General features: G+C 38.5%; 1 protein-coding gene across 4 annotated transcripts in view; it reads right to left on the bottom strand.

Annotated features, from left to right (window-relative positions):
• Positions 1 to 17,450, bottom strand: part of DPP6 (dipeptidyl peptidase like 6) — a 464,354-nt gene that overhangs the window by 85,464 nt on the left and 361,440 nt on the right. For all 4 annotated transcript variants that reach the window (XM_053466559.1, XM_053466557.1, XM_053466561.1 and 1 more), the window contains exon 4: positions 2,194 to 2,288. In XM_053466559.1, the coding sequence (XP_053322534.1) occupies positions 2,194 to 2,288 (95 nt within the window). The remainder of the gene's footprint in view (positions 1 to 2,193; positions 2,289 to 17,450) is intronic.

The following is a 17,450-nucleotide window of genomic DNA, read 5'->3' as shown; positions in this document are numbered from 1 at the left end:
AAGTGGCAGTCAAATCCCTATGCCCCTCTTTCCTCCCCTGATGTCCCTCTTTCCTCTCCTGATGTCCCTCTTTCCTCTCCTCATGCCCCTCTTTTCTAGGAGCGCAGAATGTTTGCTGGGTATGAGGGCATCGCAGGGTTCCACAGCCCTAAAAGTCACAACAATGCGCATAGAAACAGCTGAAAATGGTGCTTAGGAATAAAAAATGTGCACATAAATATATTCTTTTATATTATACTTTTTCTAAATGCTTTACTCATTTGTGTCAATTAAGGATTTCCTTGAACTGTTATAAATGAGGGATAATGTTAGATCATTAAATAATTTCTGGGAAGGCCAATAAACAGTTCTAGGAACGATCCTTCTAATGCTGTATTTAGTAATAAAATTCAGCAGAGCAGAGAGAGCGGCACTCGAGCCATCATATATATTTTAATCCATATGATAGCTGTGTGGGGCTTTATACTTTTATTTCATTAAAGTATAACTGTACACAAAGAAAGCTTTTTATATATTTTTTTTAGCTATAAGAGAAAATGGCAACTGTATCTGCACTGAAATCAGTGGGAGGAACAAAACATCAGCTGCTACTTCAAAGCGTGCTCAGCTCCCATTGGCTAGAATGGGAGTTCTACTGGGCATGTGCTAGAAGCATACTGTGGTATGCTTCCTGCTTTCAACAGGGGCAGCTGGGGGAGGGGTTAAACGAGACGTAAAGCTCATTTTCTAACACCAATAACTGAAGAATGTCTGCAATGATTCGCAAGCAGTAAAATGTGCATGAAGCGCTCCTTTAACATTTATATTTAAAACATATTTAACCCCAAAATGACAAAGCCCGTACATGTACGGGCTGAAAATGCATTGTTTTCAATGGGTTTAGGTACCGCCCATTGTCCTTAAGGGGTTAATAGAATAATTTTCCATTAAACTATCATCTTTAAAATGATAAATAATAGGATCACGGCCAGACTGCCAATAACGAGGCGGCCCAGGGACTTTTAGGTTGGATAGGCGCGGTCGCATGCTATGTAGCCGGGCATCTCCAGCTCTTGGTCTGTTGGCCAGTGACCCAGCAGACATTCACCCAGTGTGCCAGATGAACCAGCCCGGGTCTGAAAAGAACTAATCAATAAAATAAAAAAAGGCTAGTTTACGGTCCTAATTAGGTCTTTTATTTTCAGGTCATAGTTGCCCTGGGCGTCTTAACGTGAACTATCGCTACGTACACGCGAGAACCTTTCTAATCACGATATTGATTTATTTTCTATTGTTTTTTTATATCTTTGCCCATTATAAACCCAGAATCGTCTCGTGCAATCTACTCAGTCCCGGAGTCCTCTCCATTGCGGCGCGCAGGTATACAAACATCGACCACAATCAAATAAATATATCATTATCCCCCCGGTATCTCTCTTACACGGCGTGTTAACCCTTCACACCATCTCATTTGGTGATGCAGCAAAGCGACGTTAGCTACAGGCGCCCAGAAGGCGCCGGTCAGGCAGATCTCATCATGCGTTATTTATATGTATGGAAGGGGAGCTCTCAGTGACTGCAATGTGTATTTCTCTCTCTCCTGCTAACATATAGCCACGGAGTTATTGCCGACCCACAAAAAAAAAACACTGATTTATAAGAAAATCAGTAAGGAATGCATTTGGATGCCCTTCAAGCCTTTCTGGATGAAGAGGTTTAGTCATTTTAATATTATATACAGCTTTGCATCACAAGAGCTCTGATGATAAATCCCAAACATTTGATTTAAAAAGACAGAATTCCGAAAAAAAAATTTAGAGGCATGACCAACATTGACAGACCCTATTTAAACCATTTTGATTTTTTATGAATTATATTGCAGATTTTTTTGTGATCTCCATTTAATACAGATATCTGGAAAAATAAAAACATAATCAAGCTAAGAAGCAACCATTCTTTTTGGAAAAAAAGACCCTTTTTTCTGATTTAAAGACTCAACCCTTAATCAGTCGTTGGTCTCGTCTTAGATTTAGGAGCCATATGCCTATCCCATACAGTCCCTCGCTGTATTAGCCTCTACCACTTCTGCCGGGAGGCTGTTCCATTTATCTACCACACTCTCAGTAAAGTAAGATTTCCTTACAATGCATTTATCTGACCCTCTACTTTTAGGACAGTTTCAGTTTATTACTTGTGTAAATGAAGTATACTTACAAATATTTTGCTTTCTATTAGAAGCGTTGACTCGTTCAGTTCCACGTTTAGCTTCAAGACATTGCCTTTTTGGGTCCGGAATATTAATTCTTTATCTGTAATGAAAGAAAGGGAAAATATAAGAATTACAGGGAATTACATGTTTCTGCTGAGCGCCTGAGAACTTATTCCTGGTTGTATTTTTCTAGCAAGAAATATATCTTTCACTTCTCATTAGTCTGTAGACCATAGACAATTGTCTGTTGCCTTTTCCCATTCATTCTTTAGGGCAGCGGCTCTTCATTGGTCGATGCCAGACGAGCCCCATGCCGGTGACCAAAAGAGTCGCTCTAAGGCTAGATTTCCATTTGGTTTTTTTTTGCTAAAAACGCCTATAAAAACGCCAATAGCGCCACCTGCCTTTTTTTTTGTGAAAAACGCAGCAGCCAGATGTTAGCTGTTCTTCAATAGGAAATCGCAAAATGCCATTTCCACTTGGCGTTTTTCTGTTTGGCGTTTTTCTGCTTTTTTGGGCTCTCTGGCAGTTTTTCAAAATCGCAGCATGTTGACACTCTGGCGTTTTTTGCAAGAAATCTTGGCTTTTTTTCTCCAATAGAAGTCTATGGGAGAGAAAAAACGCCATGAAAAAGCCATGTGGGTTTATTGCCTTGGCGTTTTTTATGGCGTTTTTTCCACAGTTACAATGCAGAGGATGGACCCAGTATCTGTGTGTCCTACGAGAAATAGGCTGAAAACAAACAGTTTCACACAAAACAAAGTCCTGGACTGGTTCATATTGAATTTTACACCATTTGGAACAAACATGCCATTACAAACAAACATACGCGACCGGATCCTGCGTGCCAAAAGCAACAGCAAACAATTTGCACCATCATTTGGGGCCAATCTTCCCAGAGGAGCAGACATTCGAAATAAAGCATGCCTTACAAACCACAGAAAAGAGACACAAGGGTCTACCAAGTAAATGACATCAGGAGGGGGCAGATACTTGCCATTTATCCTAATCCCTTTTAGCTGGGTGAAACTTCTAACTTGTAAAGGCTGGAAAAACTGCCTAAGGTCAAAAAAAGCAATTTCCACAGAAAGGCTAAAACGCCAGAAAAAACTGCAGAAAAAACGCCAAAACGCAGGAAAATGCAGTGGCAGTTTTCTTGGCGTTTTTCCTGGCGTTTTTCATCAAGAAAAAAACGCCAGACAAAAACCCAAGTGGAAACCTAGCCTTACGGACCTTTAAATCCTGGCGCCTTCCTACAGATTCCCGCATTAACCCCTGCCATACTACGAAAGACTTAAGATAGGCTAGAAAACCGGCAGAAAACTAAGAGAAAAACAAATATGAAGGACGTATCCAAATATTCGCCCGAAACGAACATGGGAACGGTCATACGCAGATACGAAGACGAACACAAAGACGCCAAGTCTGATACACAAACACACACACATACACACTACTGTTTTCGGGGAAAGCAAGGAAGGTTCTAGCTGTAGCTTTATTGCAAAAGGGTTTTCTTACCATCAATTAGTCTTTTAACTTTAAACTTGAATCAAATAACACAACGGGGCATTGAAACACAGGAGTGATGGGAGTGATAAAGGACCATTGGAACACAGGAGTGATGGGAGTGATAAAGGGCCATTGGAACACAGGAGTGATGGGAGTGATAAAGGGCCATTGGAACACAGGAGTGATGGGAGTGATAAAGGGCCATTGGAACACAGGAGTGATGGGAGTGATAAAGGGCCATTGGAACACAGGAGTGATGGGAGTGATAAAGGGCCATTGGAACACAGGAGTGATGGGAGTGATAAAGGGCCATTGGAACACAGGAGTGATGGGAGTGATAAAGGGCCTCTGTACGCCTATGAAGATATTTCATTAAAAATCAGCCGTTTCCAGCCACAATAGTCATTTACAACATTAACCCCGTCTGCACTGGATTTCTGACCCAATTCATGTTTTTTTTAACATTTTGCCTTTCTTTCAAAAAGAAGGAAATTTCTAAGTGACCCCAAACATTTGAATGGAAGTGTGTTTATATGAGTATATATATATATATATATATATATATATAATAGGTCTTTTGTCTGGTAGAAGAAAACATCTGTCCCTAAAACGATTCAATCTTTTTCCTCTTGTATTCAGTGCTTCCTGAGCATTTATCTAATTTATTTTTTATTTGTTATACGTATCGACTGACTGCTTGGAAGGTACAACACTCCTTAACGAGCTTCTCGGTAAAACTTAAAAGCAACTGTCTTCTCTAAATGCACTCTGCCATTACCATGGAAATGAACCTCGGTGTATAGATATATATAGATATATTTTTTTTTGACAATGCCTAACAGACTTCTCAATTAAAGGTTTTCTTGTCCTTTTTTTTATACTTTTTTGCAGCTCTAGGACCTTACAATGCAGAGACATTTTAATTATATCAGGTTTTAACTACATTTCAAAAATAACATTACATTTTCTCAGATGTGATCTTTTTCTGATAAAAAAAAAAAGAAAAATACAATTTGTCAGCCCATCTGCTTATTTTTCCTGATGTAGCAGTTGTTGGTATCTTTTAAGATTCGGGAGCCGAATGTCTATCCCATGCATGTTTAAATCCCCTCACTGTATTACCCTCTACCACTTCGGCTGGGAGGCTGTTCAGCTTATCTAGCACCTTCAGTAAAGTAAAATGTTCTTACATTCCATCTAAGCCTCTGACCCTTTAGTTTTAGATTCCGGCCTCTTGTTCTTTGAGATAAATGTCCCTCCTTTAAGTATTTAAATGTTTCTATCACATCCCTTCTCTTAAAAAATTAATGCTATTTTTGGGCGTTTAGGAATTTAAGGATAGGTTTTCTGAAGTTTTTAGCAATTATTTTTCCAAGAAGAAAGGTTATTTAGAAAATGGATTTCTTTATCATTCCAACAGTGTTAACCCCTTAAAGACAATGGGCGGTCCCTAAACCCTTTGAAAACAATGCATTTTGAGCACGTACATGTACGGGCTTTGTCATTAAGGGGTTAAGAATGTTTTTATTTATTAAATATCAAACAGAAACTGTTTACATGGGTTGATGAAAATATACGGGGACGTGTTTATCCAAGCTGGAAATCCACATTGCCGGCTGCCGCTGATTGCATCACTTTTGCATAATTTTTTTCGAGCAGCGAATCAGCTATCACATATCAGATATGATTAGCAGAGTGAAAAGACTCGGAAATTGCTGTTTTACGGCATTTTTATGAGAAGTTCAGGTGTTCATTTCAATATGCAGGGTTTTTTTCCACTCAAGTGAAGTTTGCATTATTTGGAGCATATATTTTTTTTTTGCCTCCAGTAAAAATATAGAAAAATATAAAACGCATCTAGAGACATGTAAAATAAAGTGTTGTTAACATTTCGTTAGCAACAGAAGTCTGGTATGTTCTTGTTGTATTAAAAAACAATGGAAATTTACGCACAACCGGCCCCTCTTGGACACACTTTTACATAGTTACATAGGCTGAAAAAAGACATGCGTCCATCAAGTTCAGCCTTTCCTATATCTGTAAATATTTTGCTGTTGATCCAAAAGAAGGCCAAAAAAACACAATTGTGGCTCTTTCCAATTTTGCACAAACCAGGGGAAAAAATCCTTCTTGACCCCAGAATGGCCGTCAGATTTCTCCTTGGATCAATAAGCCGTTTCCCCATAATTAAAGATTATATCCCCGAATATTATGTTTTTCCAGGTATCCATCCAGTTGCTGTTTAAACGTCTGTACAGACTCTGATAAAACTACCTCTGCAGGCAGAGAATTCCACATCCTTACTGCCCTTACTGTAAAAAACCCTTTCCTCTGCTTTAGTCTAAATCTCCTTTCTTCCAGTCTGAACGCATGACCACGTGTCCTATGCATAGTCCTGTTTATGAACAGATTTCCACACAATGGTTTGTATTGGCCCCGAATATATTTATATAATGTTATCATATCCCCTCTGAGATTTAAATTAGTTAACCTTTCTTCATAACTATAGCGCTCCATTCCTTTTATTAATTTTGTAGCACGCCTCTGCACCCTTTCTAGTGCTATGATATCCTTCTCTAGAATAGGTGCCCAAAATTGCACAGCATATTCAAGGTGCGGCCTTACCATTGATTTATACAGAGGCAAAATTACATTTTTATCCCGCGAATTGATGCCCCTTTTTATACACGACAATACCTTACTGGCCTTAGCAGCTGCTGACTGACACTGCACATTGAGGCCTAGTTTGTTGTCTATAACAATTTCCAAATCCTTCTCATTTGTCGTTACCCCTAATTCACTACCGTTTAGAGTGTAGGTTGCTTGTGCGTTCTGTACCCCGAAGTGCATAACTTTACATTTATCTACATTGAATTTTATCTGCCATTTGTGTGCCCAGTCCCCCAGTCTATCTAGATCCCTCTGCAGCACAGTAATATCCTGCTCGCCCTGTATAACTTTACCTAGTTTTGTGTCATCTGCAAACACAGAAACCTGACTTTCAACGCCTACTGCCAGGTCATTTATAAATATGTTGAATAAAATTGGTCCCAGGACAGAACCCTGAGGGACACCACTTACCACTTTTGTCCAGCTTAAAAATTTACCATTTATGACAACTCTCTGTTCTCTATCTCTATGCCAATGTTCTACCCAAGCACAAGAATTTGCATCTAGGCCAATTTCCTTTAGTTTGAATACTAACCTATTGTGTGGAACCGAGTCCAACGCCTCGGCAAAATCCAAGTAGATGACATCCACTGCAACACCCTGATCTACACTTCTACTTACTTCTTCGTAGAATGCAATTAAATTAGTTTGAAAGACACTTTTGAAAAATATAGACACGTCGGAAGGGAGAGAAAAAAATGAAAGGCTTATGCAATGAATTAGAATGTGGTAAATTATCATCTATTTGATTTTTTTGGATACAAAGTTTCTTAATATTGTGTTAAATTTTATTATTTGATTTTTTGTTATTTCTGGACTTTATTATATTCTTTTATGGGGAGATTTCTATAGCGTGTTCTTTCTGGATAGTAGAGATTAACAAACTGAATGCCTGAACTTTACGTAACTGTGTAATTAGGTTGTGTTATGGGTTGGTGATCATATACTTTAGTGATATGCTGTATAGGTATCTTGTAAGTTTTTTTCTATACTTACTATGAATACATTCCCAATACAGCTTGGGTTGGTAAAGTGAATTACATGACAGATGATATAATCCTCCCTTGAGGGGTTAGAATGGTTTACAACATTTGATGGACAATGTGAAGTATACATTCCATTGGCTTTCAAACTGATAATAAGCATGTGATTGGCTGACGAGGATATAACATAACATGCCTATGGTATTATTATAAACAGGTCAAAGCTTATTTCCAGGACAAATAGACCGGGTAACGTCCTGGACACAATAGAAGCAGCACCAAGTTGGTTCTCAATGTAACAGCACATGGCTTTGGTAATTCATGATTATTGTTATATCCGTTATTATATCCCTCTGTTTTATTCATGTTATTATTATATTTTTAAGTATTAGTTACAATGTATTCCAATGGTTGACTACAGTTACCGGTATTCCCCAACCCCACCGAACATTCTCCCTATGTGACCACCTGTATGCCCCCGAATCAGAATAATAGGCACCTTCCCGATTGGTCCCCCCATGTCCCTCCTGACCAGGTTTGAACCGGTTGTCAATTTTGAAGAGACACAGCCCGTCACCCTCGTCACCCCGTCGGCCATAGATAATGATAACCAAGACCATTGTCTATTTACATGACTGCTTTGTCCTTTCTGTATGAAAACCCCATGTTTCCCCCAATAAACATTGGTCATTTTGTATCTGATTCCTGGTTGTGTTCTCACGCTGGTGGTTTGTTAGAGGATTCTCTGGAGTAATACCTTTTTCTGAGGACCTTAGTGGCTACCCGCTTGTAGCTGGCTCAGAGCCCGAGGCGACATTAACGGCCAGGAACGTCTCAGTAGAACCTTGATTCCTGTTACAATCAACATACAACACATCTGCATCGACGAATCGAAAGGACTGATGGATTCATGTGTCAATGTTCTGACATACACTGGGATTTTAATTGAGTTACTATCCCAGATCCAGATGATGCTGACAAATCGACTTCCAAAAATCCCATTTCTTAAATAAAATATAAAAATATAATAAAAAACCTTCTTGAAATTTAACAAAGATTGAATGTCATTTTTTTTCTCCAGCCGCCATCCTAACTCTAAAATGATGAGTCTTAAAACACCACCAGGAAAATCCCTTGCGGGCCAGCGGAAGGAGCTAATCTGATCGAGATAACCGGAAGGTACAAGCGACATCTCTAGATCTTCTTCGACTGAAGCCCGTCTTTGTCCTTGAAAATCCACATGCTGTACTTTACCCTCAAGGCAAAGAAGCACCAGCTGATAGCTAATTAAATGTTTGAGGGGTTTGATCCACGCTCATTTCATAAATGTCAACGGTCAAAGATCTGGAATGTATTAAGGAAATTTCCTAAATTTAGTTTTTATTAGTAGATTGTTTACTTTGGATTCTATCTGACGTCAAATCCAGTATGCGGGGAGGAATAAGGTATTCTTCATACTCAATAAATGTTATTACTGTTATTATCATTTTCTAACCAACAAACCTATAAAATCTCTTCTCTTTTCTCTTATTGTTTCTTTAAATCAAAATTATTATATGATGCATACTTGTTATGTCCCATTGTACAGTTCTCTGGAAAATGACTGCGTTATAGAAATCAATACATAATAATCTAAGTCAATGAAAAAAATATATTGATATTTTTATCTCTGTCCCCCCCCCATTGCAATCGATGTGAGGTACGCTATTCAATTCTATGAACTAGGTTTCTCTCCGAAAATAAAATCCAGCTCGATGTATGGGCTCTGTATTCCATGCTTGAAGAAGAGACCTAGAGAGTCTCGAAAGCCTGCCATCTATACGTCCATTAGCCAATAAAGGTCATCTTCACCATTCTCTTTCTTATCCTACCGAAACCTAGAAGATGACAAGTCTATAGTTTTGAGCTGTGCCTACTGGGCGATAACCTGGGGCTCCGGAGTATAAGCAGTTGTCAGCCCCTGTCTGCCAATAGGCGTATGTAATGTCCTAAGTCAAGGGTGTCCAACCTGCGGCCCTCAAGCTGCTGCAGGACTACATCTCCCAAAATGCTCTTTCAGCTGGCAGAGGAGCATGGGAGATGTAGTCCTGCAGCAGCTGGAGAGCCACAGGTCGCACACTCTTGTCCTAAGTAACTACAGTCCGCCTGCCCATAGGTGTACACAGCGTTCTAATTTGGAATACTAACACAAACTTACAGACTGTTCTAAACCTATAAATTTAGATTCCATTAATATATTCCGAGAAGAGCTGGACTCAGCTGTAACTCTCTTAGCTCGTTAAGACTGTCCACTTTGGAGCATATTATACAGTCTCCTTAGGTTCTTCCGTATTTATTTGCATCGGTTAAGTCTCTCGACCAGCTGGGTCAGTCGAGGTGAGGCTGAAAATAATAAGCGCTACTTATATTGTCTGCTTTGGTAATATTTGGAAACAATCATTAAATGTAAAACAATGACAGGACCTTAATAGGTAAATCAATAGCGGAATGGCAAGAACAACCAGAAACTATTTTGTGTTTTTTTTTCATACGAAATTTGCATAATTGCTCAATCGCATTCTGTCAACTCATTACTGACTACTTAACACAGGAAAACTGACAATGTAATTGCTTCTATCCAGCACATCTTCAAATCATTAGTTAAACAAATGCTGCCAACGCAATTAAGTCCTTTTATAAGTCAAACCTACCCTTAAAATGTAAGCCCAGCTGTTTTCTAGAAGCTAAAGCTATGGTAACAAACTTTTAGAAATTAATTAGGAAAGCTGTTAAATCAGAATGGGTGAAATTACTCCATAAAAAAAAAAAGACCTAAACTCATGTGAGTTAACTTTTTTGGGTTATTTCAGAACAACTATAAATAATTCAATAACCCCCAAGAACTGATGATTGATGGTCTTTATTATAAAACGAGCTATATTGTTATTTTTATATTTTATTTCTAGGACGCCGGCAGGTTCCTTAACAACCATGAAATGGAAGTCGGGGCAGCCATTGCACTTAGTTAACAAATACTTGGAGAAGGAAAATATATTTTAAGAAGAAGAAATTCCCAAGGGGAGGCAACGTGGCACTTTATGGAGCAAAAACGTGGCAAAAAAAGGAGAGCAGTTGCCAACATCTATAATACAACCTTCAAAATCCCTTATCTTCAAAGGGTCTTCAGCTCTCATTCTTATCCTATATTCCATCTCTGATATCTCATCATACAACTGCCAACCATATATAGCGGACATCTATAAAATCTATATATCTGGGACCCTCTACCACCGGACAGTTGCCAACCGCCCCCCATTATATCATAAAAAGCCATCTTTTAGCGGTATATAAACAAAAACATACATAAACAGTATAGAAATTATAGAAATGGCTAAAGGGACATAATCCGTCACTATGAACATGTTACATTTGAGATATGTAGCTCGCATAGTGTACATGAGATTGCCTCTGGATTTTGTCACGTGAAGAACATTATTTGTCAGCAGATAAGATTATCTTTCCTTGGGGACAACCAATTACCTTACGAATAAATGAGTAATCTGAATCTCATCTACGTTGCCACAAAAGGCTTTTGTGATAAGAGTGTGGTATAAATATATTGGATTCTGTAAATAATTGGAACAGATTAATTAAATCTTGGATTCTATGAGTGTGCACTTAGCTTCTTTTTTTTTTAACCTGTTTTAAGGGTTTAACTATTTAGAGTGTCAGAGAGATATGTAGTACATGGGTCGATATGTGGATGACGCTCAGAAGGTGACCATGTCCAGCATCGCACAAAAGCAACCTACATAAAATTCTCCAAACCCCATCAACTCTCGTAAGACCATCACAAGAGTTTGGTGCCAAAAATTTAATATCTTTGGGTTCTGGGTCCAGAATCTCTCTGACGCAACAACATTTATCAATAATTATAGCATGAAGACCACCGCAGATGCATGACCAAGCAAAAAATGTCCTGTCTAAGTCACTCTCCCACCGTGCTCCAAGTTCTAGCTCTTCGGAATTAAATTTTACTATGGTGGTCCGACAAAAGGTAGTAACTTCAAGATTTTAAAAGCGGTCTTATAACTATAGCAACCACTGGAATATTTTTTGCTGATTGGACCATTCCATTGGTGGTAAAATCGTCACTTTCCAAAATTTGCACCGGAATAGCTCTTTATACACGATCCTGAAGGTGTTCCCATGCACACAAATGCCGCCTGATTTTTATTTCCATACCAAGGGCATAATAAATATTTTTTATTCTGCTTTCAAAGCCTGTCTGTCACAGAAGCAGCCCCGAAATTTAATACATAAGAAAAACAGAACCCTTTGCCTTGTAATGAATTCTGTTCTCTGAGCTGCGGCATTTTCATCCTGGTTTATAGCTGTCACAGCTCCCAATAAAGGTCATCATTGAATATCAATTTATATATCTGCCTTCCTGTGTGGTTTAGTGTAAATGATGCTGAAAATTGTAACTTTCGCGCATAAATCCCCTTTTCATTGCATAATAGATTTTTTTCAGCAGTGATGTACACTGAGCAATTGCTCCCTCTGGCACCCAAATAATAATAATATGCAAGGAAAGGCAAACAAGGTAATATTTATGTAACGGTCTGGTCTTCAAAAACAACATTAAATGGCAAATAGTTTATAATTATATTGGAGAACCTCACATGAAATTAAACGATTTTCCTTCTCGGTAACATTTGCTGTTTTTTCCTGGATTAAACATTATCTAGAGCATGAAAACGCACAGACAACTATTTAGACAATAGAAGACCAATGCATGATAACTGGTCACCATACTTAGAAACTCTCTTGAGTCTCCAGCCGAAGATCTGCTTCTCTGAGTCTCTGGGTCAAGCTCCTCTGTCTCTGGGAAGGGGCGTGGTATTTGGCCACGCCTGCTCCCCACCCACTTTCCCTCTACTTTCAATTTTCTTAAAGCAGTACGGTGCTAACCACGCCCATGCGCGCCACCCTATGCAAGTCTAGCCCCATCTCCACCTAACCTCCACCCAAAGCCACGCCTCTTAAAGGGGAAAAGCTCAGGTGGAACACTCTCGGAAGCCTCCAGGTAGGGCCAGACTGTGGATGTCTAGGTGGCCCTGGCACTTTCAGGCCTGCTCCTATGCTGGTCACCCTCGAGCAGTAGGAGGAGGAGTAGGAGGAGGGTTAGGGGCCATATAGAACCGTGTATAGAATTTCGTTCAGTATAGAGCCAGCTTTTAATTGTCCGGAGGAAAGCGCTCAATGAGGTCGCATCATGTGATGCTGCAGCAGTAGTATGGCAGCTCCTTCAGTTTCTGGTTGTCTCTTAAATCTGCTCAAAATGTATCAACCCCTTATTTTATAATCCATAGAATTGTGTCACTATATATATATATATATATATATATATATATATATATTCATTCATTAGGGAATGCAGTCACATCAGTAACATTCTCTTTGGGCAGCTACATATTTTGATATTTTACAGACATCCGTTATAACCACACAGGCTTTCAATTCTTGATCCAGTTGAAAATCCCCAAGATTCCTTACCAGTTTTAGGAGTCAGTCCCTATAATTGAGTCTGTATATTATACAGCTTTAGCTGATGTACATTCTACTTTTCTTCTGTTAAAATCATAGTTTTTTTTATCTTTATTCCCTAAAGCTCATGCGGAAATAATATATATAGATACTTCCTTCTGTTCTTCGAAGCAAAAAATCCCTAACCCATGTCCTAATTCTGCTCTAATTCTTATCCTTTTTCTTCTATTCATGAATCTGTTATTTCTAAGCATTAAAATTCCATTCGACTGACCTTACATTGTCTCGTTTTTCCTTCTCCTAAAAAGCTTCCTTTGGACATTCAGTTCAATATTTGGTTTTTGTTTCCAATTTGAACAAAACTATACTTTTGTTTCTGACGGGTTTTACTTAAAACGGTAAAAAAAATCATAGCAAACTGTTAAGTTTTATACGTACGTATTTACATGTTATATGTATGAGTTTCATTTTCAGAATTTAAATACCAAAAATGTAGGGAAAAAAGATAACCCACTGTGTCTTTTTGGGGATAGGATGATGGGGTGCTGAATTTTATACATATATATATATATATATATATATATATATATATATCCCTTCAAGTGAGACAGAGTTTAGCGCCCATTAGATCTATGGATAGTCTATATACCTATTGTATCCAAGTGTCGGTGTTCAAAGACAACTTTGTACTCCATACTGTTGGTTCATTGGCTATGCAAATATTCCGGCTATGGAACACAACAAAAAAGTATTCTGAGAGCTGTAGAACCCTGAGCTCCTAGAAAAGGGGGCATCAAGATTTGGGTCCCAAAGAGGGCCTGGACCTTCTAGAAACAGATATGTGTGCAGGGTATTTGGGAGTTTTATTGTGTATAGATTGTACATTTTTCTAATGGTTTTCGAGATCTTTGAATATTTATTGGGTATCCATACATGCTTTCGTAGATCACATCCTTCAATGATATTTTGTTTCATAGGAAGATTTCAAAAGCAGAAACATTTTAGCTGCGTCCAAAAGATTCAGTGTTGGAATGAAATTTACAATCCCCTCGGAAAGTTAAATCCCAGCCACAGACTCAATACATTAAGTGGACAATTGACTCTAGAACCTTCAAGACCATACATCAAACTGTGTGATGGCTACTAATGATAGTCCTGACAACATCCATTTCAAATGACAATCCACATTTATCTGTGCTTTCCTTTAGATTAAATTAAGGCTCAATACACGTAAGTCCTGCTTGGCCTGCCAGGGTGCATGTAGATAAGAGATGGCTGTCGCAGGGTTCAATGTTATTTCTTGATTAGCTTTATCCCATTTTTTATAGCACATCAGCTAACATGTTAATAAATCACTTTAATTCCACTATTTTTTTTGTACAAAAGCTTATTAGGTCCCTATCACCTTGGCTTCTATTCTCTTAGAGCAATGCGGGAAAGAGGTACAACGGCCAAAATATTGGGACTGTCCTGTGTAAAATGGGACGTTGGAGAGGTTTATTTTTACTGAATATTAATTAAAGACTCTGTTAGGAGTGCTGTCACTACTTACCATGATTTGGACTACTACCACTACTCCATTACTACTAAGAGTCAGGAGGAGCCTTCCATGCATTTAACTTTGGAAGAACAAGGATGTTTTATGTTCCTCCATGCTGCAATCTAAATGATAAAATGCAGCAAGGCCCATATTTATAAAGAGCAGTTTAAGCAGGACATACTAAATCTGCTAAATCAAGAGAAATATTTTTTAATGGTGATATTTCACATATAGAACCTTATTCTGGAATTGATTCTCATAAACATGCCTGAGAACTCCCTGGGTTTGACCTGGAGTCTCCAGGTAAATCGCTACTTTCCCGGGTCTCCGGGTTTCTTGGCTCTTTCTCCAGGCAGGTAGAGTGACATTTAGCCACGCCCACCCTTTCCTACTCTCCCGCCAATGCGCAGCTATCCCTTCCTACATGGTCTGTTAGACCCACCTTTATATGTAATTAGCCACACCCCCCACAAAGCCAATCACCCTAGAAGAGGGAGAGCTCTGGGTAAATGCCCTGGGAAATAGTCAGGTATGCTTATAAATACGATAAATATATCCGCTATATTTATTCAAAGCGCTAGTTTTTTTATGTGATTTCAAAGAAACCCGTTCCACCAAATGCAAGCGGAATATATTAAGATACCAGGGTGACTTTGATCACATCAAAAGCAGGTGTTGCATTTGTGGGAACATTGGAACCTTGAGAGATTCCACATAAGTGACTCCCCCCAAGAAGCCTTGCCTTTGACCAATTTAGATCAAGAAGTTAATCAGAATTTTACATGACCCCTGAGATTCACAAACCGGCAAAGGACAATGTAAATAATTCAGGGTGGCAAGTGGCTAACATAAACTTTGCCTCCGGATACAACTTCACAACATGTAAACCCTCGGGAGAAATCACTGAACTTAATTTGTGTTTAAAACCAATTTCAGTTATTGATAAACAGATAAATAACCTGCAGGTAGTGGATCCTTCCAGCTTCCCAAAGGACGGCAAAGCACACGGCTTAAATTGACATTAAAGCACCTACATTTTTAAGGAGTCATCAAAAAATCACTTTATATATTTCTATTATATTTTTTGTAGTGATTAAGACATTTTTCTTACTGAAAGGTCAACTTGGATAAATCTTCAGAAAGTTCTCAAAGTGGTAGGGGCTTTTGGATATCTCTGCTTGAATTCAGGTGGCTAAATAAATGAACCATCTGTTTTTAAAATGAAATATATAAGGAGGACTCAAAAAAAAAGAAAATAAAAAGCTTTTATATTTTATATTATATTTTGTACTTTTTTTAAGAAAAAACTGAAAAAATATAATAATATAATAATAATAATAATAATAATAATAATAAGAAACCTAGTCTTAATGACTAAAACACTAGTAAAAAAAGTAGTTGTCATTAAATAGAAACATATAATTTAAAGACCCGTCTAGTCTGCCCATCTCTTCCTCCTTTAAAAACTTTAAACCCTTAGTCATTCCTCGGTCTCGTTCTAGGTTCAGGATAGTGTTAATACCATAAATGCCCTCGCTGTATATGTCTCCCTTTCTTTATACCAGGAAAGGATCACGTTAAGGAATTTTTATGCAAACAGCAGCGTTTTTAGGCACTGTAGTGCGCCACTGACATTTCAATAATGGAAGTTTGTCTTAAGGAACAATGATCTTTAAATGGCAGCCTTAAATGTAAAAGGTGGAGTCATACATTGTGCGTCCTATGGATTATTTTACATCGCTGTTACCTTTGAAGGATTCTAGAAGGTTAAATGTCTACTTTCTCATTTGCTTAATTTATTTTGTAAATATAGCATCCATATTCAAATAGCTTTTTGTGTAGAAGCTATGGAGGCTAATTTACATATTCCATTTCTCCGAGCCATAATGACCAGATGAATATTAACGTATCCTGCGCTAGGCAGACTAGACCCAAGCTCAGGGCTGCAGTCCCCCTGCTGTTTAAGCAGGGGCAGGGCGATCAGACTCCCCGGGTGTCCCGTGGCTCAATGGGTCGGTTACAGACGAGATCTTTAATTTCCCCAAACGGCCCGTTTACGCTATTTAGGCTGTGTCGTAGAATGCATTAGCCATATCCCGGCGTTCCGTGTCCTAAAGGAACAGCACACATGCGGTGAAGACGCCGACTGCGGAAGGAAGATAAATATATCTCTGCAGATGAACACAAGATACATTGGGTTAACCATGAAATGTTCTGTAATCCAAAAATGGACCTCATAGCACGACAGCGCAGAAATGACACTGTCCGCCGATCACAAATACTGTAACGTCTCACATATAAGGCTATTTTTTTTACTTTTAGGGTAATTTCAGAGTAGATGCTTTTTAGACAATTAGGCAAAGCAATATGACCTGTACATAAGGTTTTCCCGCAAAGTCATGCATATATATATTATACCGAAGATTTATCCCAGGGTTGCTCAACTTCGAGGGCAGCAAACAGGTCAGGAAATGTGTGTATATGAATGAGCATTTGAAAGCATGTTAATCGAGATATTTACGCTGAATCTAGTTGGGATATCCACAAATTGTGCTCTGCTGCAGGTTATACCTTTATTTGCATTTATAGATCCGTGGCGCTCAGAAGGGCACTTTTCATAAATTCACAGAAATTGCTGGAAATATCTGGGCTTTTGGATATCGCTGCTTGAAGTCACGTGACAAAGCCCTGTAGCCGTGCTTCGATAAAGTCACATCTAGGGATCTTAACTCACTTAAACACTGGCACACCTATTTAAACAAACACTCGCCCATTTACACAGGATTACACTTTCACATTAACACATATGTACACACACATACATTCATGCTCACGTACACTTAAACATATACATTCATGCTCACACACAAACGCTTGCAAGCTTTTACCACGCATTTAATTTAAAGGTATGAGGATACATGTTAGAACAATAATTTAGATTAGGTCATAATCTAAAACTAGAGGGTCAGAGGCTTTGATGTAATGCAAGGAAATCTTACTTTACCGAGAAGATGGTAGAAAAGTGGAGCAG

This window comes from Spea bombifrons, chromosome 5 (assembly GCF_027358695.1).
Source record: "Spea bombifrons isolate aSpeBom1 chromosome 5, aSpeBom1.2.pri, whole genome shotgun sequence".
NCBI lineage: Eukaryota > Metazoa > Chordata > Amphibia > Anura > Pelobatidae > Spea > Spea bombifrons.
This window is presented reverse-complemented; position numbering and strand designations above follow the sequence as displayed.